The following is a 27163-nucleotide window of genomic DNA, read 5'->3' as shown; positions in this document are numbered from 1 at the left end:
TGAGTAAACATATGTAGGGTTGGTCTGTATAACTATGGACTTTTTCATACAAGCCTTAAAGTGTTTCATTTGCTTCAATAGTTTTCAACATGAATGTAAAACTATATTGGCCAGACTGTTAATTTGCATTACAAATGCCTCTTCTCTGTTTTATCTTCTATATTAACAATTAGCAGACACTAACATAAATAATGGCCAAGAAGTTCAATGTTGGTTTAAGTCTCACATATATGGAAAATGGAGTAAAGCGGTAGGAAGTGGAAGGAACAACTGTGCCCTCTCCTGTTTCTTAAAAAAAGATAACAACCACCTAGAGGTCATGTCTGTTGCAGTTCAATTTATCACTGATATTACTCTGGAACCTACACAGGACTCAAGACCATGATCAGACAAAGATCTCTGGTTCACAATGGAGCATAATCAATGTGCAACGGATGACACTGAGTGTCATCATACAGGGGGAAATTGTGTTTGCTTACCGTCGCTTCTCTGTCCATGCGTTTGTCCCTCATTACTTCCTCTTTTGAAAGAAGAAGTAAACATGCAAGTGGCCCATTTAATGAGCCGTTTTGATGGCACTGCTTCTCCCGCACACAGCAGGAGATAGCGGCAACTTCCGTCTTTAAAAATAAGTCGGACTTACAGGGGTGGTTTTTTGTGCCGCTAAGAAGGCTAGAAGGGGCGGGAGGCAGATGACATCATGAGAGGGACCTGCAAAAATCCGCGAATGCCCAGCAACAAGCATGCAGTAAAACACTTGTGTAATGGAGCTCACTATTTGGTTATCTGTTTGCAGCCAGTTTAAGCTGTCACATCCAGTTTGCAGATTATTGTTTTTCAGAAATGTTAGTATGATAGAGCCATTGTAGCCTGTGGTATACATGACACTTCCCCTCACTCTGCTATGGGCTCTGGTTAAACAGGTTTCTCAGAGTTTTGAAGCGTAACAAAATGGACCAGTGTGACAAATATTTGTTCAATCTACTCTGAAGATCTTCAAGGAAGCAGTCAGGGGCTTCCTTATAGACTAAATCAAATTCTATGCATGCAGTTCAATGGGACTTGCTCCCACATGTGCACTTAGGACTGCAATCTCAAATGGTTTGTTCTTCTGCTGAACTGAAAGAAAATGTTCTTGCATTTCTGTCCCAACTATACAAGGTTACTTGAAAGGAACTCCTAGTGTGCTCAGTGCAGCTTATTCCTACGTAAGTAGGCAGAGGGTAACAGCCTGACGTAAGTAGGCAGAGGGTAACAGCCTGACAGAAATCTATATTTGTGTAAATGTAAAACACACGGATAAGTATTTAAAAGACATGGCTAAGTGCTTAAACACAGTGGATATGTGAATTACTTTCCTTCTTTCTCACCCTATTATATAAAAGACAACTGTCATTACCCACCATAATATTGTCTTCAGTATGTTAAACACACCTAACTCCTCCTTTCTTTTCTCTTCTTAATCTCCTGCATACTTCATGATCCTTCTACCTCTACTCTGTAGCCTTCCCTGATTGTCACATCAATTTTCTTCCTGGTACATTTACAAATGAATGCAGATGTAGACTTAATAGTACTGAAATGAATCATAGAATAGTAGAGTTGGAAGGGGCCTATAAGGCCAGTAAATCTAACCCCCTGCTCAGTGCAGGAATCCACATTAAAAGCATACCTGACAGATGGTTGCCCAGCTGCTTCTAGTGTGGGAGAGCCCACAACCTCCCTAGGGAATTGGTTCCATTGTCATACTGCTCTAAGAGTCAGGAGGTTTTTCCTGATGTCCAGCCGGAATCTGGCTTCCTGTAACTTGAGCCCATTATTCCGTGTCCTGCATTTTGGGAGGATTGAGAGGTATTATTGCATCTATTTAGTCTTGGATGAGACTATCTGGTTAAGCATACCTAATGAAATTAAAACAGTAGAAGATAAATAAAAAGATCCCAAACTGGCAACAGGATCTTTTTTGTGGGCTTCTGATCATTAACTTATTTTGCTTAGTAGGAAAAAATGCTAGCTTTTTCAATTATTAAGTTTGAACTTATATTCAAACCAAGCCAGGTCATTTCAAGTGTTGTCTTGCTAAGTTAAGATCATCTCTATTATACATATTACTAACATACATACATATGTATTGAAAGCACTAATTAGTACACTGAAACACTAATTAAAGAACATGACGCCTACATAGTCAGCTATACCAGGAAATGTATTTATTCATCCACTGGATTTCTCAATCCTAATTATATAAATAAAAGTTGAAACAAAAAGTCCTTCAGAATGAAAATAAATTCCCGTGAAGAAAAGATCACAGATGGGGGGGGGGGGGGGGAACACCTCAATGAACACTTCTTCCAGTACGACTATTTTAACTCTCTAACTTCACATTAGCAAAGGGTTTTTTTTACACATCAACAAGTACACAGCTGTTCTAGGTTTTGAGGGGCTTTTAGACAAGATGCTCTCAGTGCCCACCTACCACCCCCAGACTGGGCCCACCTCCTCTTTTCCACTGGCCATTCACTTGTCCCATCCTCTGGCCAATCCACACCACCACCCAGAATAAGAGGAGAAAATGTTCAGAATTTCCTGCTCATTCTTCCCGACCTTCGCTACTTGCTTGCTTATTCAGAGAGGAAATGTAAACAGGCAGCAACAGCAAGGAAGAGTATCAGCAGATCTTAGGAGGCTTTAGGGTTTGACAATGGGGGCTCTACTGGGCTGTATGCTCCTGTAAGACTGACCTATGTAAAAGGTCGTTGAAAGGATGACTGAGATAAAGTGCTGTATGAATAAGTCCTTTTCAATTCGGTGATTTTTTGCTGGCTCGATGTACAGTCCGACCTTGTGAATGGCTCAGCATATGTGCAGTTTTATATATTTATTTATTGCATTTTTATACCGCCCAATAGCCGAAGCTGGACGGTACCCTTGATTTTTCAAAACGTTTTGAAGCCATGGTTGGCTCATCGTTTGAACAAATGTTACAACCATTCACAAGACTGGCATGCATGTCAATAGCCACCATGAAATGACTACTATAAAAGAATCACCTTAGTGAAAAATGTGTGAAAATATGAGAATGTTAGCATCAGGCTGGCCTCACTGAGTGGAGTGTTCAATAATCAGAGGGGCCACTACCAAGGAGGCCTTTTCCCTTGTTGCCATCCTCCAACCTTCCCTTGGAGGAGGTGCTTGGAGAAGGGCCTCAAATGACAAGTCTAGCATGTGCATACCGGGAGAGGTGCTCCATCAGGGATTGCAGTCTCGAGGCATGTTAAGACTTTATAGGTCAAAACCAGTTCAGAAACCTAGAGGCAGCTAGTGCAGGAGGGCCAGAATTGGGGTTATATGTTCAGATCTTTTGGTGCTTGTGATCAATCTCGCCGCCAGATTGATCACCTATACATCTTTGATTGATTGCATATACATCTTTGTTAGATGTATATAGAAACTAACAGCTTGATTCCCAAAACGGATTGGATAAACAGCCTAATTTGTTGGGTCACGTAAGTATGTGACTGTACTAGCTTATCTTTGAACTGGTTGATGCTGTTCTGTTTTATAAATATACGCTGCTGTATGGGCCTATTTTAGGGATGAAAGATATATTGGATAAATAAGTTTTCTATTCTCAAAAACTATTTGATAAAAATAGGGATTGTGATTAGGACTGTGCCCGAAGTGACTTTCTGGCCAACTGGCATTTCTGGTTTTGCATGTAAACTCAAGGTTATATTTTAGCTTCTTCATTCTACCTGAAAAATTTCAAGATTGCTCAGGGTGGAGCTACACATTCCACTGCTATTCCATGTCTTGAAACCTCAATGGCTGCTTCTCCTCTACAAAGAAGTTCTGGGAGGAAGGGATTTGCAGAGAACTGGCAAGTGGGAGGACGCTTGTTTAACTGTTCCACTGCCTGCCATGCTCCCCTTGCACTTTTGCCGCAAGAGAGGGTTCCAGACTTGTGTTTCCATCACACACACATACACACAAAACCTTTCTACAATGGTACAGCAAACAGTATCACGTAATCACTGTATCAACTTCAGCCCATGCTCACAGATTCTCAGATGCAGTAGCAGGTTGCATCCCCATTGCTGCACGTAACAGCAAACAAGTGGTTAGCATTGTTGATGTTGACACAACTGACCATGCCTTAGATGGTGCAGTCCAGATTCAGGCTGTAATTTCCTTATGAGCATCCTTCATGTGGGCAGTGAGGAGTTCAAGTCCTGGCTTTAACAGATAGCATTTGACTGGGTGCTTTCTTCTTTAAACTTGATTCCTCTTTTACAAATAGCTGCTTATTTACAAATAACCACAACACATTGTTGAGGGTACTTGCAAAGGGTAGCAGTATAACTAGATTTCTTATAAAAGGTTTTTTTAAAAAAATGGTGGGTAGATCCATAATTGGTTGGTAAACTAGGTCAACAAGCACATCCTCATGGTTTAAGTCAGCATTATCTACATAGGATCATAAATGTAACCTGAGAGGTGATCAACAGGAGGTGACTCACTTCATAATTGTCCTCCATTTCCTACGAAGTTTTTTTTTTTTAATCACTTTGCTAAACATGCTACTAGTTGGTGGGCCATCAGTTTGTTATGTAAATTCTAGCCTTGCTTTCTCAGTTTAAAGCCTGATCACATGTAACTGCAGGGCCATTTCTGAGGAGGATTTTAAATAAGTGATCCAGGTCAAGCCATACCAACACAGGTCTCAATACAACATGAAAAGAGAGGGGATTCTCTAACCATAGGCTATTCTTGGCCCTGGGTCAGTCAGCAAACAACAAAACCACTGTGACAAAAGTTGCTTCTGCTCAGAATTATGGGATTTGTCCACCTTATCTTTGAAAACTTTAATGAGTTGCCTCCAATTTTAATACATTTGTTTGTGTTTAGTGGCAGGGAGGTTTCTATAAATTGACAAAAGCAATAGCTGGTATGCTTTTTAAAAAAAAAGATCATGGAAAATTATTGTGTGGAAACGCATTTTGTCATTTCCACTGTGAAAAACTAAAAATGCTGTTTATTATTATAATGCTCAAGGGAGGCTTGTAGGGCAGCAAGAAGAGAGAAGGCCTTCTCAGTGGTGACACCCCCCCCCCAATTATAGAATGATCTCCACGAAGAGGCCCACCTAGCTCCAATACTGTTATCTTTTCAGTACCAGGTAAAAACTGCCCTCTTCTCCCAATTATTTGGCAGCACATAATGAGTTTTAATTAATTTTTGGACTGTCTTTGACTGATTGTTTTAAAAAAAAAATTTTTAGATATATATTGTCCATGTGTGTGCTTCTACAGAAACTTCTGCATTTGAATAAATATACATACCAGTATTTACAACTTGCTTCTACAGAAATGTGTTGGATCTTTGGCTTCAATTCCAGATGTTCTGTGGGGTTACCAAAATTAAAATTGGATATAAAAGTAGAAAACATGAAAACTAAGACAGTCACTTGATTAAAGAAATCTTAGTAAATTCATTGTATGAGTTGGGATTAATTGATTGTGTAAATTTACATGGGAATAATACAATTATATTTCTTCTTAAAAACATATTTATTGGGGAACCTGCAGAACAATCTCACAACCCTCTGCCATAAAATTACAAAAAAAAAATTAAAAAAATATATATACCTACATACATGCTCTGTGTGTCTGTCTGTATATAAATACAATCAAAACACTCACCCCCAAATTAGTAAAACGTACCTGTGTCACAGCAGCCAACATCCCAGAAAAAGCATTCTCGGGTTGGACTAAGGCTGGAAAGATCCGAATTCAAACCTCTTATTCAGGAAACTAACTTTTCTGAGCCTAAACTACCACACAGGGTTGTTGTGAGGATAAAAAGGGGCAAGGAGCCATGTAAACCAAGTTGAGCAGCAACACTGAGATATAAATCTAATAAAATACATGTAAATCAAAATAATTCACAATTAAAATAAGGTCTGCTCTAATTGATTTGTTCAACTAAGGCTGCAACCCTAAATGCACATTTAGGATTGTGCTTGTAAAGGTTGCAGCCCTAGAACATAAGAAAAGCTATGCTTTTACAAAACACTCTTTGCCCAGAAGACAAACGGGTGAGACCAAAAACAGACCCCCAGAATAGCTGTTTTTATAAGAATACTGTTGTTTTGATGCTTTTTATGTTTTTAAACTTTGTATATTTGTTTTTGTTTAGTGTTTTTAACTTTTGTAAACCGCCCAGAGAGCTTCGGCTATGGGGCGGTATATAAATGCAATAAATAAATAAATAAATAATATGCTGGATCAGAACAAGGGTCCATCTAGTCCAGCAAGGCTGAAAACCTAAGCAAATAGTGCAATCCTATGAATGTCTCCTCAAAAGTAAGTCCCATTGAGTTTACATTATCGATAGGTCCTAAAACAAGCTTTCCTTGAATTGCGTTCAGTGGGACCAAAGCTGCAATCCTGTACAGACTTACTAAGTCCCATTGAGTTCCCATCCTGTACACATTTATTGTTGATTTTAAATGGATACTGTTGTTTTTATACTGTTTTTTATGCTTTTGATGGTTTTTAAATTTTGTATACTTTTAATGTTTACCATTTTAAATTGTTGTAAACCGCCCAGAGAGCTTCGGCTGTGGGGCGGGATATAAATGCAATAAAATAAATAAATATTTGGGAGTAACTCCCATTGAGCCCCCACTCTGTACACAATTACTTGGGGGTAAGTCCCATTGAGATCCCACCCCGTGCTCACTTACTTGGGAGGAAGACCCACTGAGTGCAATGCGACTTGTTCCCAAATAAGTGTGTGCAGGATTGCAGCCTCGAACCCCCTTCAAAGAAAGCTCGCTTTAGAACCGCCCTATAATGTAAACGCGTTCAAAAAATGCAATCCCTTTGCGTGTCTCCTCGGAAGTACGTCCTACCGGGCCTTACTCCTAAGGAGGTGTGTACAGAGTTGTATCCTATAAAGCTGAGGGGTAACCCGTCGAAGCTGATGGGCCCCACTCGAAACCCGCCGCTTGGCTCTGAACGAGCCTTGCAGGCCCAGCGTTGCTAAGCAACGACGGAGAAGGTGGGCGGGAAGCTCCGCTGGGCGGACGGCGTTTTAACCAACGCTTTACGCGCGCTATGGCTCCTGCCGGCTTCCGTCGCAGATGATCCGTCCTGGGCCGCTCCCGCCCCCTCCACCTCCACCATCTCTAGCCCGACGCTAGTGGCGTAGCCGGGTCTTGTTCTGGAGCCTCGTCAGCTGCCGCGGAGTCGACGCCGCTGCGCTGGGTGTGAGCGGAAGCCTGTCAACGGGGGAAGAGGGAGCTATGGGGGAAGCGGCCTGCGGCCCCTTCTACGCCTACTAGGAGTAACGCCGCGTCCCCCGGCCCGGTCTGCTCTGGCTGCTGGAGCCATGGACAAAGCCGTCGGTGGCCAGGTAGGGAAGGGGGGGGGTCTTAGGAGCCCTGTACGCGCGCTCCCCCCGCCGCCGGGCTCCTGTCCCGGAGGCCGAAGGGTTGCTAGGCGACGAGGGGGCTTCCCCCGCCTGGGAGGAGGTCTGTTTGGGAAGTCGCGCCTAGGGGTTAGTGGGGCGAGTGAAGGGGCGTCCCAAGTGGAAGAAAGGGGGAAGCCCAGCGCAGCAACCGGGCAGTTGCCGCTTATGGGGGGTGAAATTGGTGGCTCTGAAGAGACGCTTCCTGTCAGGAGAGAGAGAGAGAAAGAGAGAGGGTGTGGTGGCAAGCAGCAGAGCCCGTGGGGGGCTGAGCCCCAGACTCGGACGGGGTGGAAGGGCGAGAGGTTCAGGCTGAAGGGAATTAGGTGAGCTGCCAGAGCAAGGAAGGATTTAAAAGGATTTATTGCGGCTCTGGGTGGGGTTTAGTTGTTGTTTTTAGTTATACAACGCTTGCAACGTGTGGACTGCTTTGCTAAGCCCTCAAGGAGCTTACAATCAGAATTCTACGGAGTGGAAGGTAAATGAGGCAGAAACGAGAGTAGTAAGGGCTGGAAGTGGACAAGCGGTGTTAAAAGTACTTTTATGCATTGTTGTAGGTTGGGGATGAGGAGTAAGTTCTTTCCTGTTGAGGTGTCTAGGGTGGGTAGTATCCAATTGGTTATTAACAGCAACAACGTAAAGCATATTTCGAGTGTTTGTAATACTTTTCACGCACGACAGGTCAGCCTCGTTTCCATATCGCAAAGGATTGGGGTGGGCGGATGAGAGAATAGTGGATTGCCTAAGGCCACCTCGTGAGTTTTGTAATGGGAGCTTCTCTTCTACGCTGTATCAGCTGTAAAGTTTACAAACTTGCTGGAGAAGGAAGGCAATGATGATTTGAACAAATGATCGGCGTCTTGCCCTTGGGCTAGAAACAATTAGTCTGGCAAATACAGCAGAAGAACTTGGCTGGAGGCTCCAGCACAAACAGGGGAAAACGTACGAGTTTAGAAGGATGGGATTGAAGTGGGGTGTGTGTACTTCTTCGAGCAGAGGAGTAGTAGGGGGCTTGCTACTTAACCTTTTCCCTGTTTGGTAGTTCTTATCTCTCAAAATAGTACCCCCCTCCACCCAGCTAATTTTCCTCTGCGTGTTTCCGAATGTGTGTTTATGATGAGGATAAACATGCAACTTGAATTTTCTGCAGGGGAGCTGCTAATGAAGCAATCTTTCGTAGAAAAAGAGTTGGCAAGAAAACGGTTAAATATCCCTTCCTGCTCCCCTCAAAGTTGCTGCCTCCAAAAGGCTGCTTTTTGCTTGAAACAAACAAACAAAAGCAATTATTAGTGAAACAAAACACCTGCTGCATTTGGATGACTTACTAAGCTGAGGTATGAGCAAGCCTTTGTCATCACATGCAGCCTCTTAATAATAATATTATTAATATTAATAATATATTTGTTACCTGCCTCTCCCTATGGATCGAGGCAGGGTACAACACAAATAAAAACACCAACTAATTCTAACGTTTAAAACCAGTGCATCATTAAAAGCAGCACACCATTAAAAAGGCATCTTAAAATTCAACTGGGTAACTCTTCCCTTCATGTTGCACCACAATAAGTTAGGCAGTCTCTAACCAAAGTTATCTTATGTTCTTATCTGCTGTGCCTGAACTAGGAAACTGCAGTTCTTACCTATAGAACAAACTAGGATCTTAAATCAGCTTCAGACTGTGGTTTATAGTCCTGAGTTGTTCTGAAGCTAATAACCATTGTTTCCTGTTGTGGCAGAAATGGGAAAGTATGGTGCATTACAGAGATCATGGGTCATCAAGATGTGCCACAAAGAGGCTGCATGTACTGGCAAAAGGCGCATGCATATCTCTGTTTCACATAAAGTGTTCTTCAGGTTATAAATCAGTCTAAAATTGGTTATCTTGTTTAAATGAAAGCTACTGTTTGAGTTTTTGTGTGTTTTGCAAAGTGTGCCTGTTCCTATGAAATGCCTGTAGTTCAGCATAAATCTCAAGAAGCAGCCATTGCTTGGTTGTAGAATATATGTGGAAGGTCCGAGATTCAGCCCCTGGTATCTTGATTTAAGAGGATCTTAGGCAGGCCTGGTATCAGCTGTCAACATGGTCAAGCATCTGTTGAGGCCCATGGATGCACAAGAGGCCTCCTGCTGACTGGAGCAGACATTCAGTGTGGGCCTAGGCTCCTCTGCACATTGTCCTAGCTAAAACCTTGCATGTTATGTTCTACCACCACTTCCCAATGTTCATCCAGTAACGGCCTTCTCATGTTAGCGAGCAAAGTGCCCAGCTAGCCTAACCATCTATCTTACTGTTGCTCTCTCCTGGCCTTTATTCTCTTCCCACCTTTCTCCCAGTTCCTAGCTAGGGTCAATCAGTTGGAGTAGATGTAGAGATGAAAAGGCAGTTGGGGTAATTGTGAATTGCTGATGCAAGGAATAGCAGAGACTGAAGGTAGGAAAAAAATATTGTGGTCTTAAATGAAACTAAAAAGTAAGAAAACATGACTAGGGCTGCAGCCCCAAGCATACTGGGGGAAAACAGAGTTGTTATCCCCATTGAAAACAATAGTTACTGAACATGCATGTTTGTTATAAATAATATCCTAAATTCTCCCTTAAACTAAGATGATGCTTCGCCAAACCCTCTCTACCTTAAAACTAAACTGTCAAAACAGCAAAACCATCCTCTCGCAACACTCATTCACACAAGAAACCAGTCAACCCTGGTTTACACATGAATAACTCTGTGTGGTGGCTAGCATATCAATGTGCATATCAGAAAAAAATTGAGTGCCCATCTTGTATGCCCATATGTGTGGAAAGTTATTTCCTTTAAATCGTTCAGAAGTGCAGCTCTACACCATGTCTGTTATTTATTATAAATTAAGAGAATGTTCTTAGTCCTTCTAAAAAAAACCTTCCGTTTAAGATGGCTCTAAACAGTCCCATTATAAACTTTAGCAAAGCATCCTTACAATAAATGATTAGATATATGATGTTTTGATTTCTCAATTTCTCAGTAATCAGTTAAAATAATAGAAGGTAAGTCACTGCAGAACGTAACTGTGTCAACTTTCATCTAGTTTGTTTATAAAACATTTGTTTTGCCTTTCCATTTTAGTATTCCAGGCAGCATACATAAAAAATAACTAAAAAGTATGAAAACAAAACGGTCACAAATCTCAGAAGAAAAAGTGGCCTTTAGTCGGTAGCAGAAAATGAACAGGCAAGGGAGCTGCCAACATTCCTTTGGAAGAGTATTCCTAAAGAACTGTATTAGATAATTTTCTGCAACCCTACAGAAACGTTATTGTTTCTAGCACAATGGTTAGTAAGCGTAAGCATCTCCTACTTTTTGCAATTTAATTTTTCTTAAACCTAAGAGCAAGAAGTTCTAGCAGGTGATGAAATATAGATGGCAGACGATCCCTAGAAATTTTTTTTATTGAAGAGAATATCGATTTTTTTATTATAAAATACCTCAAACCTGTTGACAGGAGACAAAGGCTATCAATGGCTACTAGCCCTGATGGTTGTGTGCTATCTCGGTTATTCGAGACAGTAAGCCTGTGTGCACCAGTTGCTGGGGAACATGGGTGGGAGGGTGCTGTTGCACCATGTCCAGCTTTGTTGGTCCCTGGCCAACGGCTGGTTGGCCAATGTGTAAAGAGAGTGATGGACTAGATGAATGGTAGCATGGTAAAATCAGGAGGTTGCAAAATGCAGCTTATCCTTTCTCATTTCAAAACAGCCTGTTCTGTATATGAACTAGATGTTCATGTAAATAAACTAGTGGTTCCATATTTCAAACCATTTACTAACTAGGTAGTTTAAAAGTATATTGACCTAAGGTCTAATTTCCACAGCTCCTAATCTCTTATTGAGAACATTAGTACCCTGGGTAGCATATCTGTTCTAATATAGAGTAGCCATTGACATTACGAAATCAAGCAGGTATAAATCCATGTTGCATAGTGTTCTTTTATAATGCAGCTGAAATCTAACAAGTATTTTTTAAGCTTTAAAACAAACTCAGGTGGTGATAATAGCAAGGTGGAGTTGGACTCTGTTAATGGAATTTGTGTTATAGATTATAACTTTACATATATTAAACTCCCAATAGTGATGTGATTGTAAGGAGGAAATGAAATAAGTTTGTTTAATGTTTTGCTGAACTAGATCTCCATAGTTCAGGGGGATTTACTCCTAAGTAATTGTGCATAGGATTGTAAGCTTACAATCCAATCCAATGCATGCTTATGCAAATGTAAGGCCCATGGTATTCAGTGGCACTTCCTCCCAGTTAACTATGATATGATGTTTAAGCCAGTGGGTTACTGTGGAATCCAGCAGCAGTTTGAAACACTTGTAAAAAGTTGATCCAACTGAACCACTTCATACTCCATATATTCCTCAACTTTTATATGGTCAGTTTTTCTATGTTGTTTTTATATTTTTTAAAAAAACACCCACATTACATTTGCTAAGCTACAAACACTCTGATTTACCCCTATTGAAATGAATGGGAATGTAAAATTACCAAGTGCCCAAGCTAATTTATCTGGTCTATTCTCAGCAGCTTCTCAAAACAGGATGTAGAAAATAATTTGTAATCATGTAAGCAGCTATGTAACCCTAAGCATTAGTTCAATTGCTTGTATCTCTACCTACCAAATATATACTATTGGAAATATTGAATTGATTGTAAGAGCCTTTATCCTTCTGGTTCAATTGAATGGCAATTTGTAGATATCCCCAAGGAAGCTTATTGAAAAGAAACATAGGAAGGAAAGAATGCCTTGGAATACCCCTTTTTCCTGTCTTGATATGCAGACTTTCTGCATAGCCCGTAGAAATAGAAATTTCACTTTCCTAAATTCCAGATAATCAAATGTTTTGGATTCCCCCAAAAAGCTAGATAAATGATGTAATACTTGTTAATCTGAATCAGTACTTGAGCTATATTAAAAAATAGTGATGTGAGTTTTGCAGAAGACTTTGAATATGAAAGGTTACTATTGCCATGAATTGCTGGAGTCTGATGTAGCATGTTTATTTAAATAACTTTTAGTTAACAAAACTTCATAATTTTACATGTTATATAAACATCTGAAGAGTTTTTCCTATTAGCCAAATTAAATTAAACTGAAATATTTTAATAGGTGTGTGTGTGGAATCAATAAAGGCACTCGGTGTGGTTTAAGTGTCACATTTATTTATTTATTTATTTATTTATTTATTACATTTTTATACCGCCCAATAGCCGAAGCTCTCTGGGCGGTTCACAAAAATTAAAACAAAATTTAAACAAATTCAGTGTTACTTAGATATTATATTTAGAAACATTCCTATAATAAAATGAAGACGTTACTGTTTAACGGCATATACTTCCCTTTAGGGTGCAATCCTATACATGTTTAGATAGACAAAAGTCCGACAATTCCCAGCATTCCCTAGCCACCATGCATAGAATTGCACCCTTATATTATTTAGGTTTTAATAGCATAATCCTATGCATGTTTACTCAGAATTAAGTTCCATTGAGTGTGAGACTCCCTAGTAAGTATATTTTGCATTGCAGCCTAAGGGGGAAAAATGAAAGTACAGAAAAGCATTAGCATGCTAATTTTAGCCAACTTCAATTGCTGTTTGCATAAATATGTGCTTCCTAGGGTAGTCACCTGAAAACACGTTTGACTAATATTGTATTCAGTTGCCTAACGTAACTTGAATTGTGTTGGTTCATTATGTTACTAATTGTATGAAAAGCCATTTTCCACCCCATTCCACTGACCACATGAGTCACAGAATAAGACAGAATTTCATCCAAGATTGCATGGAACGTTCTATTTTTATTTTTATTTTTATTTTTTTGTTTTGTTTAAAACATTTCTTGGCCGCCTTTCAGGGCACAAGCCCTCCCAATGTGGCTTACAGCAATAAAATACATAAAAAGTTGAAATATAAAACAAACACAATAAAATAGCAATAAAAGACAACAATAAAACCAGCAATAACAACAACAGCAGCAGTCATATCAAGAGAAGCCCACAGTAAAATAATGTTTTCAAGGCCTTCTGAAAAGTCTGCAATGAATGGAGCATGGTGGACCTCCAAAGGCAATTTGTTCCAAAGCTGTAGAGCCACTGCAGAGAAGGCCCTCTCACGTGTGATCACCCACCTAATTGCTCTCACTGGTGGAGAAATGAGAAGGGCCTCTCTTCTTTTAAAGTGCAGGCAGGCTGATATGGATGAAGGTGTTCTTTCAAGTAGCTTGGTCCCACACTGTTTAAGGCTTTAAAGCAGCGGTTCTCAACCTGTGGGTCGGGACCCCTTTGAGGGTCGAATGACCCTTTCACAGGGGTCGCCTAAGACCATCGGAAAACACATATTTCCGATGGTCTTAGGAAACTGTATTGACTGAACTATGTCATGTACCATCTTTTGTATTATTAAAGCTATTGTTATGTATTATTTTCATTAGCAAACCATCCCATGACAATGGATCGTGTAGAGAAGAACGAAAATAATTTTATGGTTGGGGGTCACCACAACATGAGGAACTGTATTAAAGGGTCGCGGCATTAGGAAGGTTGAGAACCACTGCTTTAAAGGTCAAAAACTGCACTTTGAATTGAGCTCAGAAACACACCAGTAACCAGTGCAGCTGGCTAGATAACGTATTTGCCATATCTTAAGAATATTTGCCATATGTTAAGACTGCATTGCTTAGAGTTCTCTAACTATAGCCGCAGCTGCTTTTGTGTTTACTCTTAAAATAGGTGAAGTGTGGTTTCTTGTCTACTTGCTGGTAGAAGGTTCTCAATTTAAAAAGTGTCAAATATTTTACAAGTTGCCTAAAGATAAAACAGCCACTCTTACAACTAGGGTGTTTCTTTTTCCAGCAGTTAGACAGTGTAAAGCCCATCTTCATTCTGTATTGAAATGTAATATCTATGCATCTAGATGCCTTGTGTTAATTACACAAGGCGCCTTCAGCCAGAAGCACTGATCTGCTGGAGGGACAGCATGGGTTCTGTTTTAATGGCTAATAATGAATGTCCATTACAAGTTTTTTTGTATATTGTAGTTTAAAGATTAAACACAGTGCTGTAACTATAAGTTTACCAGTCTGTTCCTGCTAGTGTCATCTTCTGTCTCTGCAGCTGCTAAAGAATACAGTAGCTTTTATATAGAAAACAAAGGTGCCTTTATGCACAGCATGTTGAAAGAATTGTAATTGTTGGAGGGAAACATATATAATGAGCTATCACATACATTCTATACAATTAAAATGAAGCATGTAAGTCTTAAAATCCTGTAGTTTGAATGGAAATATTTCACACAATAGAATATGTTAGTACTTTTTATTATTAATATATGTTGTCATATAGTATTCTACATGGTGTTTTAGACTATGTAGAATACTAGACCTCTGTAACTTAAACTCTCTCAAAGAGGTGTCTACAGACAAAGCTATTACTTATGAAGTGGTTTAATGTGCAGGTGTTAAAATCAAAAGCAAAATTCAATTCAAACTAAACCTGAATAAGAACACTATAGGCTGTATTCACATGTAATGATAAACTAAAGTTGATCGTAATGGGAATGATCCACAATAAACACTCCTCCCCTCTGGTCTTCTCTGGTGTTGCTGTGAGTAGTTTGGAAGCTTTGTCTTCAGTTTTAGATTAACTGCTGTTTATAAAGGTTCTATTTACCTGCAGCCAAATATGTTCTTCCCTTTTTATTTTGGGTAGAATTTTTGTTGGTTAGCATATTGCTGAGTAGGGTCATCTGGAGTTTTGGAGTGCATTGTGATCAGTACGCTGATGACATACAGCTCTACTTCTCTTTTTCATCTTCATCAGGTGAGGTCATGGATGTACTAAATTGGTGCTTGGCTGGATGAGAGCTATTATACTGAAGATCAATCTAGATAAAACTGAGATGCTGTTAGTGGGTGGTTCTTCTGACCAGATGAAGGGTCCTCAATCTGTTCTGGATAGGGTTCGTAGCTTCAGGGCTCTCCTGTAACCATCCCTGTCACTTGAGGCTCAGGTGGCCTCAGTAACACAGTATGCCTTCTACCAGCTTTGGCTGGTGGTCCAGCTACGCCCCTATCTGGATAGGGATAATCTAGTTAAAGTAATCCATTCTCTGGTAACTTCCACGTTAGATTACTGCAATGCACTCTACTTAGGGCTTTCCCTTGAAGACTGTTCAGAAGCTGCAGCTTGTGCGAAATGCAGCAGCCAGATAATAAGTGGGGCCAGAAGGTCTGACCGTATAGGACCAATTCTGTACTGTTTGCATTTGCAGCCTATATGTTTCTGAGCCCAATTCAAGGTGCTGGTTTTGACCTATATAGGTTTACATGGCTTGGGAGCACAATACGTGATGGAGCATCTCTCCCAATCTGAACGTACTGGGACACTACGATCAACATATGCGGCCTCTTGTTTGTAGTAAATGGTACAGCTGCAACAGTGTCTATAGCTCTATCATATAATGCTCTTACATCAGTGGCCTCTTTAATATCAAACTATGAAAGATTATTATGGATTCCTCATCTTCGATTTGCTTAAGTCACTTGGAAGTCGTTGGAATGCAGTACCAGTGGTCTAGCCTATTAGAGCAAAATTGAGTGTTTTATTTTTGTATGTCTATAAACAATGGCTTTCTGTTGTAAAATGTTTAGATAGCATTATGCATAAGGCAAAAAGTATGTTGTAATTGCTAGAGCAACTTGTTAGAATGCAAGCTTGCTCGGGAAATTCATTTCAAAATAGTAAATATTTATTCGAAGCATTTGTATTCTGCCCTTCAGCCAAGGCTCTGCGAGTGCAGTACAAAGATTAGAATTAAGACAAAATAAAAGCTGGATTTAAATCAATGTTTTAAACTGGTTTTTGTTGCCTTGGTAATTTAAATTAACCCACCTTGTTTCAAACTGAGTACCTATAGCAGTCTTCCCCAACTTGGTGCCTTCCAGATGGCTTGGACTAGGAAGTTCTAGTATTACTGACTATTGGTCATGCTTGCTGGGGCTGATGGGAGATGAAGCCCAGGATATCTGGAGTAGACCAGGTTAGGGAAGGCAGACTTACAGTGTAAAAAGCTGTGTAATAGCTCTAAATAGTATTTGTTAATTCTTGCCACAGATAAAACCGTAGCACAAAACATTTCTCTATCTGAACTTATTCCTTTTTTAATGGCATATTGCAAGTTCTTCAGAGGACTGAATCCCAGCTTGCTGTTATATGCTACCTTGAGTGACGTGGTTGCCACCCCATTGCTTTAGGTAATATGCATATTCGCACACATGGCTAGAGTGAATTTCGTGAGTATACAGCAGGCTGGCAATGTTTCTCTGGTATGATACATAACTCTGAGCTTCATCCTAACCATATACATTTAAGATATATTTTTTTCCAGGTCAGTTGGGGAAAGCTACTATGGAGGCCACAACATGAAGATAATGTGTAACCTGTTCACAAAGATAATTATTTATTTTTAATACTAGGTTAGATAAGAAGAAGAGTGTGTAGTGATGTGGATGTGGGTTGTAGCATCACCCAGAAAAATCATCCTGCTAAAAACAATAAAATTATTGTTTTTGTTCGTTTATGTGTCACTAACTCAATAATTAGGCCCTAATGAATACTTCAAATTTGGGATGGGTGAACAAGTGATTTTTGAGGTTGCAAAGATTCCCCACACATCAGCTCACTCCTCCTCTGACATGAGCACATGTTCAAGAATTTGAGAACATTTTTGGCCGACTAGTTCTCCTGCTTACACTCATTTTCAGGGTTGTGAACAAGGCATTCTCGCACGTTTTACGAGCAGAAACTAAATTTTCGTACATCCCTACTTCCAACTTAAGTCATGTTCTTCATTTGTACTGTTGCACAAATAAAAGACTTCCTGGCTCAACCATCCTCCAGCATTTTGGACAACGTTACACCTAACCAACTCCTTGGCCGTATTTGTAACCCAGTGGGCTTCTGTACCTTCCAGCAGCAACCAAAAAAATAAGGTGGAAGCTTTTCTTGTCATTTTATCTCTCTGCCAAGAAAAGCTTCACCTGCATCTTCTAGTACTGCTGATGACAGAGAGGAAGGGCAGAAGACAATCTGATTAGTTGAGTGTGTCAACACATAAGCCATTCATCAAATATATAAAATTCAATTTGGCTTGTTCAGTTGTTTGAAGTAAGCTCTCTCAAAATGTAAGATACATGCTTGCAAATGTGTTTGAAGTATTATCTCTGCTGCTAAGTAGGCCAAGATGGCTTATAATCTGGTTGAGTAAAAAAACAAAGCACTAATAATGAATGTAAGCACCTAGGACACTGTCAAAATTAAAGTGAATGCCGCTTAATGGCTGTTGCTCAATCTCAAGATCATAATCACATTATGATAAAGGTCACAATAGAGACTGCAGTTCCTATGTACAGCAGTTAATTTTGCCTGAATACTTCCGTTGCGTCAATGTAATATCCAGTAAATTTTAATTAAGCTATGATATACTTAAGCACTGACAATCCATAAAGTGTTATATGTTCCTTACCATGTTGTGGTGGTGTTTCTTTTTTCCTTTAAGAATGTGAAACTGTCTGCTGAAGTAGAACCATTCATTCCTCAGAAGAAGAGTCCAGATTCGCTTATGATGCCCATGGCGCTACCAAACGACAGCGGAAGTGTTAATGGCGTGGAACCAGCACCTATTCCCAGCTACCTGATTACTTGCTACCCATTTGTACAGGAAAACCAATCCAATAGGTAATCAAATACATTCCACGAATAAAGACATACATTTAAATTTGACCTAGAAATGCCTCTGTATGATTGTTGTTTTTTTAAATGGGGCGGGGAGTTGAATTTTCTATGTTCCCTAAAATACTACTTTACTCTTTCTTGGGAGTAAACTGTGCTAACACACTGGGACTTATTTCTGAGTGAACTTCAATAGGATCAGGTTGCATGGCAGTTAAATAATATGGTTATGGATGGAGCTCTCTGCTTCTGTTCTCTCCTGTTTGTTTGCTGTTGTTTTGCCATTTAGTGATCATTATATGTATTAATTTTGTATGCCTCCTTTTTAATAAAAGATGGTGGGCTCCAGAAACATATTTCAGGCCATCCCTCAACTCCTATATCAGCTAGTAGAAATCAGCTGCTTCTCGGTTGCATCATGACCCTTCCAAAAGGAGACCCTTCCAGTTTTGTATAGTATCCTAGGGAGCTGTGAAAAGAATGAAAAGTGGGGAACTGCCTTCATTTTCACTGACAAAAATACTATGATGAGACCTCTTGAACATCATATATTCCAGGTTGCCCTTTGGGTTATGTGTCCTTTGTTTTTTACTTACAAAAGTTGGGCTGGGGGAACATAAGGCTTGTTATAACATTTGTTACCTCCCATCTGCCTATCCTATACACACACACACACACACACACAGAGAGAGAGAGAGAGAGAGAGAGAGAGAGAGAAGACATATTAAGATAGGCAGGTAGGAGGATATTTTATTTATTTATTTACTTACAATATTTATATACCACTCACCATTGAAAATTTTGGAGCGGTGTACAAGATAAAATGAAAATAAAAACAGAATAAAACACTTAAAACAGATTTTAAAAGAAGCAAATACAGTGACTCATGGCTGGACATTAAGGAGAGGCTTCCTGGAATAATGATGTTTTCATGAGGCACCAAAAAGAGTACAAAGTTGGTGCCTGCCTGACCTCCAGAGGCAGGGAATTCCACAGGAGGGGAGCCACCACGCTGAAGGCTCTTCCCCTGGTGGACTCCAATTGGAGGATGGATGGATGTGGAACCACCAGGAGCAGGTTCCTGGATGACCTCGGTGACGGGGCAGGTTGGTAGGGGAGAAGGCTCTCTCTCAGGTATCCTGGTCCCAAGTTGTTTAGGGCTTTGTACACAAGTACAAGAACCTTAAACCTGGCCCGGTAGTCAGAAACGACTGAACGAATAAACAACAAACAGTTCCCTCAGCAGAGGAGTTACATGCTGGAAAGGGGCAGCTCCAGACAACAGCCGAGCGGCAGCATTCTGCACTAGCTCCAGCTTCCGGAGCAGCTTCAAGGGCAGTCCCACATAGATCGCGTTGTAGTAATCCAATCTTGAGGTTACCAATGCCTGTACCACCGTGGCGAAGCTATCCCTGTCCAGGAGAGGCCATAGTTGGAAACCAGCCGAAGCTGGTAAAAGGCACTCTGAGCCGCAGCGGCCACTTGACCCTCCAGCGACAGAGATGGGTCTAAGACTACAAACCTGATCTTTCAGAGGCAGTGCGACCCCATCCAGAACAGGCAATGAGCCTGTCTCCCGGACTCGGGAACCACTCACCCACAGGGCTTCCGTCTTGCCAGGATTCAGTCTCAGTTTATTGGCCCTCATCCATCCCATTACTGAGTCTAGGCACTGGTACAGGACCTGCACAGCCTCACCTGATTCAATTGTCACAGGGAGATAGAGCTGCATGTCATCAGCGTATTGATGGCATTTAGCTTCAAATCCCCTAATGACCGCTCCCAACGGCTTCAAATAGATGTTAAATAACATTGGGGACAAGATGGTGCCCTGCGGCACTCCATAGCTCAATTGCCAAGGGGCCGAGGAGTGGTCACCCAATGCTACTCTCTGAAAACGACCCCGTAGGTAGGATCGGAACCACTATAACACAGTGCCTCTGATGCCCATCCCACAGAGTCGATCCAGGAGGATACCATGGTCGATGGTATCAAAAGCCGATGAGAGATCGAGCAGGATTAACAGGGTTGCATTCCTCCTGTCCCTCTCTCGATTAAGGTCATCCATCAGGGTGACCAAGGCTGATTCAGTCCCATAGCAGATAGGAGGTAATGTCTTGGGGGAGGGGGAGGTCTGTGTGTTCCATAATTCTCCAAGGAGTACTTGTGCAGATTAGCACCATTTTTTCTGTATTTTTAGAGCTATAGAGCAGCCTTTCTCAACCTGAAGCTTGAGACCTCAACTCCCACCAAGCAATCAGGAATGGTGGAAATTGTAGTCCAAAATATCTGGAGCGTACCAGGTTGCGGTAGGCTCCTGTAGACTCACGTGAATCCAGGAGAACATTGCATGGACAGCATTTTCAAAATAGTTTATTTAGATTTTACAGGAAATGAATGGCCCTGCTTTGCAAGCTATTGCAGACATAATTGTTCAGTAATTATACTATAACTTTTTTGTGTTTTTTTCCAGACAACTTCCATTATATAATAATGACATCAGATGGCAACAACCTAACCCAAACCCTGCTGGGCCATACCTTGCTTATCCCATTATATCTGCTCAGCCACCAGTTTCTACTGAGTATACATATTACCAGTTGATGCCAGCACCATGTGCTCAAGTAATGGGTTTCTATCATCCATTCCCGGCACCTTTCTCCACACCCTTTCAGACAGGCAGTGCCATAAATACTGTTGCAGCAGAATGCACGGATCGTCCAACCCAGCCAAATCAGGTCTTTCCATTATGTAGCCAGCGAAGTAGAAGCACCAATAGGGGACCAGTTGTACAAAAAGTAAGCCTATTGAACACTTGTGATAATGGTGATCAGGTGATTAATAGCTAGCTGAATGTAAATGGCTGGCTGTTTACATCCTTGCTGGCTAGGGGATGCTGGGAGTTGTAGAACTTTTTCCTGTCTAAATATGTATAGGATTGCATCCTAAAACATTAAGGCCCTCTTGTTACCTGCCTGAAAAATCCAGATTTGCCATATAGCTTTACAAATATTCTGTATTGTCCAATAGGCAAACTGGAGCTGAATTTACAAAGAGCTGATTTTTCAAAGGAATATCGCACACTTGATTATTTATTAAATTGGAACCTTGTTCCATTCTCTGATTTCTTCTTGTTGTTGTTAACTATGTTTGTGTGTTCCTGTCCAAGGAATTAAGTGTCCAGATGTTTGCATCACAGAATGTTCCATTCCTACTTGGGCTGTAACCTGTCCTACTGCGATTGCAAATGTGTCTTATTGACTTACACGATTTTTATACATACGCAGCTAGAGGCAGGATTGCAGCCTCATTATCAATAGACTTCTGTTGCTTAGAATTGTGTAACGTCCACTGATACATAAAAATATGTTGTAGTGTTTACCCAATGTCTATGCAATCATGAATACTTTTATTCCACATTCATGCAAGTCTGAATAGATATCACATTCTCAAACATGCTTCTGACATTGTAATTTAATAGATATTTAAATTTTAAATCCGGGTTGGCATAGGCAGCTATATAGACAAGATATTAGAAATACCATTATATAAATTATATATTGTGTGGTGGTTTTGTTTTATTTAAACAATTAAAATGCTGCTTTTTAATCGCACTATTTGCATATTTATTTCAAAACGAAATTAATATTCTACTGTGCTAATAGGATTGAGTGCCTAACTGTGGTTTGAGGTGTATTCAAAACCGTTTATCTATTTCTGCTGTCCTCCACCATTCAGGATTGATTGAATTCTGGATGATTTCCAGTTCCTAACAACCATGACTTAGACAGCAACCAATAGGTTCTCAATTGTGTGTGTGTGTGTGTGCACTTACAGCTGCACTTCAGTAAAGGAGTATCACTAACATGTCAGGGAATTTCAGCAGCTAGACATTCTAACCTTTGGTTCCAAAATGCATTAAAATAGCTGAACACCAGGAATGTGAATGTCCCTTTAATGCAGAAATCATTGCTTAGGTTATCGGTGCCTATAGGTGAGGTTGTTCCCAAACCTTATGCTCCGTCATCTACTATTGCAAAAGTAGCTACAAATGAGGGGTTATCTTGCCTAAATCAAGCTCTTTGGTTTATTGGCTAATTACTTTGCTCGGCTAATCTTTTTAAACAGCAACAGCCTTCACAGACCCACATAAAAACCAAAAGGCCTCCAGTCAAAAGTGTTGCTACTCAGAAAGAGACCAGCGCATCAGGCCCCGAGAACAGACCTAAAATTGTATTGCTGGTGGATGCTTGTCAACAAACAGGTATGGCAATACTCTGTGTGTGTCTGCCAATTAATGTTGCATCCTATACTGTGCTGAAGTGAAATCTCTTAGTTTCTTGTGCAATTCGAAATATTTTTTAAGAAATGCGATACAAGAACTTCTGGTTCTCAATCATCCTGCTGCCGTTGCCTTGCAGACTTCCCCTCGGAGATAGCAAGCAAGTCACTGTCTGAGAGCGTGAGCACCATGCACTGGAAACCAAAAAGCAGGCGGCGAAGAACATCCCACCCTGCAGAATCCTCTAGTGAGCAAGGGGCTAGCGAAGCAGACATCGATAGCGATAGTGGCTACTGCAGCCCTAAACACGGCAACCAGGCTGCAGCTGTTACCTCAAGGAGTACCGAAGCGGCTGCAACAAATGTAAGTAATTCCCTGGAAATGTTAAGTGTGGGAGCTGACCCATAATAAGCAAAACTTAAAGCTAACCTCTCCAACTTCTTTTTATTTCCAGGTCATGGAACCATCAGTACATCCAGGTAAATTTCCTACATTAATTGATCAAGAAAATCAGATGAATGGACGTTTTACTCTTTGGTCTTTCTCAATAAATACTTTTCTGTAAATAATTTGAATAGATATTAAATATTCAGTTCGAGTTGCGTGGTAGTTGTTGTCCCAACTATTAGATCTGACTCTAAAAAATGGTAAATGTTCAAAGAAAGCATGAAGTGTACTTTCATACTTCTAGATTATGGAGCAGCTAATCATTTTCAGTAGGCAATCTCCTGTAAACTCTTTTGCAGCCTCCCCCAACGTGGTGCTCTCTAAGTGCCTTAGACTACACCTTCTATCACTCCCTCACTAGGGATATTGGTGATTGTAGTCCATCACATCAGGATGGACTACACACATCAGGTCGAGGAAGACTGTTCTTCCGTTTTTTTTGTGAATTTTAAGCTCTTGGGATTTTCCTGAATAGCTTTTCTAACCAATATAATTTTTGCATTTTAAAAAAATGGTCCTGACTGTGTTTAGTCATTGCTGCAGTGCCAGTCTATGTCCTTCTAAACCTTTTTTCCCCTCTCTTTTCTGTTTCTAATCTTGACCTGCTGTTTGACAAATTCTCCAGGCCTGCACTGATGTTTAAATTCCATCAGGACTGCAGATAAGGCTTGGATCCTAATTGTACTTTTCTTATGCTAATATAATGCCAGTAACTTACAACAGAGAAACAAAGGCATATTTGATTAGAAAGGAAATTTGTCAGATTTCAGAGAAAGCAAACATGGGAGTAGTGGCTATTTACTGCAGGATTGCTAAACATGTTTGAAGATGGCAAAAACTTGCAAACAGACTACTGTCAATCTTGATTACCTCTCCAATGATGATGTGAGCAGGTGGAATGTCTGAAAACAACAGCAATTTCACCTAGTGTTTAGATTGGGCTAGACGTTGTATTTAGCTTCCTTTATTTATGTAGCCTTTGGAAATTGTTATACTTTATACCCCATTTTTTCCTTTCACGCATGCAACATTTCCTTAAACACCTGTGGTGCTTCTTTCAGCTGGTGCCAGTTGGGCAAGTGTCAGTTCTCAAGCAACTCAGAAAAAAACATGGATAGAGAAAACAACTTTCTCAAGAGGTGGAAGGCAACCTGAACAGCATAGTAGTTCACAGGTATTTTATCTAAAGCATTCCCCCCCCCCGCCCCTTTTCAGCCAGAAAGCTCCCAGGGCAGCTTTGAGATCAGAAAAACAAAAACAACTTAGTCCCTACTCTCAGGCTTACAGTCTAAAAGATGTGGCATACGGGGGAAGGGGGGGCACCAAGGGAAACTCCGGCACTAATTTTAAATGCTACATAGTTCTTATACTGAACAGCTGTGATGCAAATGGGCTGTTCAGAACCAGGTCTCAAAACATAGCCTGTTGATCCAACCTCCTTGGAAGTGGCTGTAATGCAGCTGCAAGTTCTGGTCCTTATAGACATGGGCCGTCACCTTCTGGAGGCCTTGTTGGGATCTGCTGACATCTTCTCCCTCCTGTTGTGGCAGGTAAGGCTTAAGGAAGTCCAGCTGATGATATCAGGCCCAGAGCAGATGGGTGCTCTCCCTCACAGGGTAGCAGGTGCTCAGCCTAGCAGTGAGTGGAGGTGGCAAAGGTGGCATTTTGCCTCGCTGTCGAGGTTGTCCTTTCAGTGTGGAAAAGCTAAGGCCCAGGTTTCTGTACATCTTGCAATTTATGCAGCCCTGTCTTAGATGAAAACCAGCTGTAAAAACGTCAGTCCATAACATGTTCCTTTTCCTTTCCTGCATGTGTCTAGCCTACCTTTAGATGTAGGGGACATAGCACATCTTCAGAAAGAAGACAGAACTTGCAGAGGAAACCAGAGAAGTCTGTAATGGCCAGCCAGTCAAACAGAACAGAGCAGAGTCCTGAACCTCTCTATTTTGAGGTAACTTTTAATTCCACATGTTTATAATAATTGCCATAACACATGAGGTCTCTGAGATTTTGAGCTGATGATAGCTGCCTCATCATTCATCTTTCTGCATTCTACATATGCTGCATAATAAGCATGATTTTACAATCGTACAAACTCAGCTTTCAAAATCCTACCAATGAATTTCCTTCTATTTGTTTTTAATGTGTTCTGGCATCTTGCAATCAATATATTCCCCCCACTTTAATTGTAATATTAATAATGAACGTCTCATGATTAGGCAGTGTATCCTTTTATTTAATCATTTAAATCTGGCTTCTGCCAGCTTCCAGCATTGGCTAGTTGAGTGTTGCCTGGCTTTCCACTAGTGATGGGGGCCTGAGAATTTCAGTTCTCGATGATGCATTTTAAAACTTCCCCAAATTTTCTATTCAGGATGAAGAAGAATTTCCAGAGTTAAATAGTGACAGTGGAAATTATAAAGGTGGCAACATGCAACTGAAACATGCACCCAAAGTGGTAAGAGACACTGCTAGGCATTTGTAATGTAAATAAAACTGGTTTAAATTATTCTTGTTTTTCTTAAAATATTCTGGCTGATTTAGGGACAAACAGTAAGAGTGAATGATGCTATTTGGGAACCCACAGGGAGCACAAAGTTATGTGGGAGTGCATGCAGAATTCAACCTCCTAAGAACCTTGGATTTAATGTTAAAATAAGAAAACAGGTTTCTAGCCCATAAGACTGGGAGAATATGCCTGAAAGTATGTGCGCAATGCTGGCTCAAAAGCCAATGGTATGACTGAATAAGACTTCCAGTATCTGGGTATCGAGCTTCAGTATGTAACTGGCATAAGAATCCAATTATGCAAAATAGGAGACTGCTCTTACTTTTTCTCCATGTACACAAATTATTCTGATCCTGTGTTTTTTTTAAAAAAAAAAAGTGTACACACAGCCATAAGTATACACATATTCAGATGCTGTTCCTAGAGATGTACTCAGGAGCATCATGCTTTCAGCATATATCACCATCAAACAAAAAGTTCCGAGCTTTCAGGATCACATCATATGTGCTAATAATTTTGGGGGGCTCTAACTGTTTCAGTCAAATACGCATGACTCTTCTATTAGCAGAAGACTGTATTTGGCATATCAAATAGTAGATTCACTACAGAATTGTTAATCTTTCTGTGTTAATGCGTATGTGAATCACTCGGATCACTTAGAAAAAGCATTATATGAATACAAAGTTAGGGAAGCTAGTTAGGGAAGAAAGACATGGCAAGTCAGGTTTACAAGGAGCTGTGGTTCATGATGTAACATGTTTTAACTGTGCATTCTCCTTGTTAACCCTAGTTGGATGATTTACCTGAAAATTCTCCAATCAATATAGTACAGACGCCAATTCCAATCACCACTTCCGTTCCAAAGCGGGCAAAAAGTCAGAAGAAGAAAGCTCTGGCAGCAGCCCTGGCCACAGCTCAAGAGTACTCAGAAATTAGCATGGAGCAGAGGAAACTCCAGGTCTGTTATGTTAATATTGTAATTGAGATGAATTGCATATTTAAATCATGAATGGCCACGTGACAACCTATGGTCCCCAAAGTAATGTTGATCTTGTCCCTGGTTGACCTCTCAAACATTTTTTTCTGCAGTTTCACTTGTAAATGAAAGAATATAAACATTTTGCGTTGTAAGAGAGAGTTTCCAATGTTACGTCTCTTTTTTAGACTTCGTGTACCTTGTCTGTGCCTGAATTATCCATAACAACAAAGCCTTTCATTGCTAGTTGGCACCAACCTGATTATGAAGACTGAAAAGCCCCCTCCACTTCCAGCCCCCCCCCCCATCAGAACAGAGTAGCGCCTCGATGTTATGGAAGCTAAAATACCTGCTTTAAATAAGAGCGTAAAAATAGCCATGCTGCATCAGATGATCAGCATTCTGGTCACACAGTGGCCAATTTGCTACCTGTAGGAAGCTTGAAATTAGGACATGAGAGCAATAGCCCTCACACGCTCATGTTCCCTAACAGCTGGAATCGTCTCTTTTACCACCAAAGGTGAGCCCTACTATTTTTATTCCAATTTCAGGAAGCAGTTTCAAAAGCAGCTGGAAAGAAGAGTAAAACACCCGTGCAGTTAGACTTGGGAGACATGCTGGCAGCTCTGGAAAAGCAGCAGCAAGCTATGAAAGCTCGTCAGATCACAAATACCAGGCCCCTCTCCTACACAGGTGGGTATATTTTATCTGGCTGT

The 27163-nt window shown here is 40.6% G+C and overlaps 1 protein-coding gene across 1 annotated transcript in view; it reads left to right on the top strand.

Moving 5' to 3' along the window:
• The first annotated feature begins 7200 nt into the window (after nucleotides 1–7200).
• SECISBP2L (SECIS binding protein 2 like) overlaps nucleotides 7201–27163 on the top strand; it is a 33532-nt gene continuing 13569 nt past the window's right edge. Inside the window, exons 1-11 of the mRNA XM_063142810.1 lie at nucleotides 7201–7419; nucleotides 18061–18239; nucleotides 20707–21031; nucleotides 22362–22497; nucleotides 22655–22878; nucleotides 22970–22994; nucleotides 24024–24136; nucleotides 24782–24913; nucleotides 25337–25420; nucleotides 26262–26429; nucleotides 26999–27140. Coding sequence (XP_062998880.1) covers nucleotides 7396–7419; nucleotides 18061–18239; nucleotides 20707–21031; nucleotides 22362–22497; nucleotides 22655–22878; nucleotides 22970–22994; nucleotides 24024–24136; nucleotides 24782–24913; nucleotides 25337–25420; nucleotides 26262–26429; nucleotides 26999–27140 — 1552 coding nt within the window. The 5' untranslated portion in view covers nucleotides 7201–7395. The remainder of the gene's footprint in view (nucleotides 7420–18060; nucleotides 18240–20706; nucleotides 21032–22361; nucleotides 22498–22654; nucleotides 22879–22969; nucleotides 22995–24023; nucleotides 24137–24781; nucleotides 24914–25336; nucleotides 25421–26261; nucleotides 26430–26998; nucleotides 27141–27163) is intronic.

The sequence above is a fragment of the Elgaria multicarinata genome, chromosome 16 (genome assembly GCF_023053635.1).
Source record: "Elgaria multicarinata webbii isolate HBS135686 ecotype San Diego chromosome 16, rElgMul1.1.pri, whole genome shotgun sequence".
NCBI lineage: Eukaryota > Metazoa > Chordata > Lepidosauria > Squamata > Anguidae > Elgaria > Elgaria multicarinata.
This window is presented reverse-complemented; position numbering and strand designations above follow the sequence as displayed.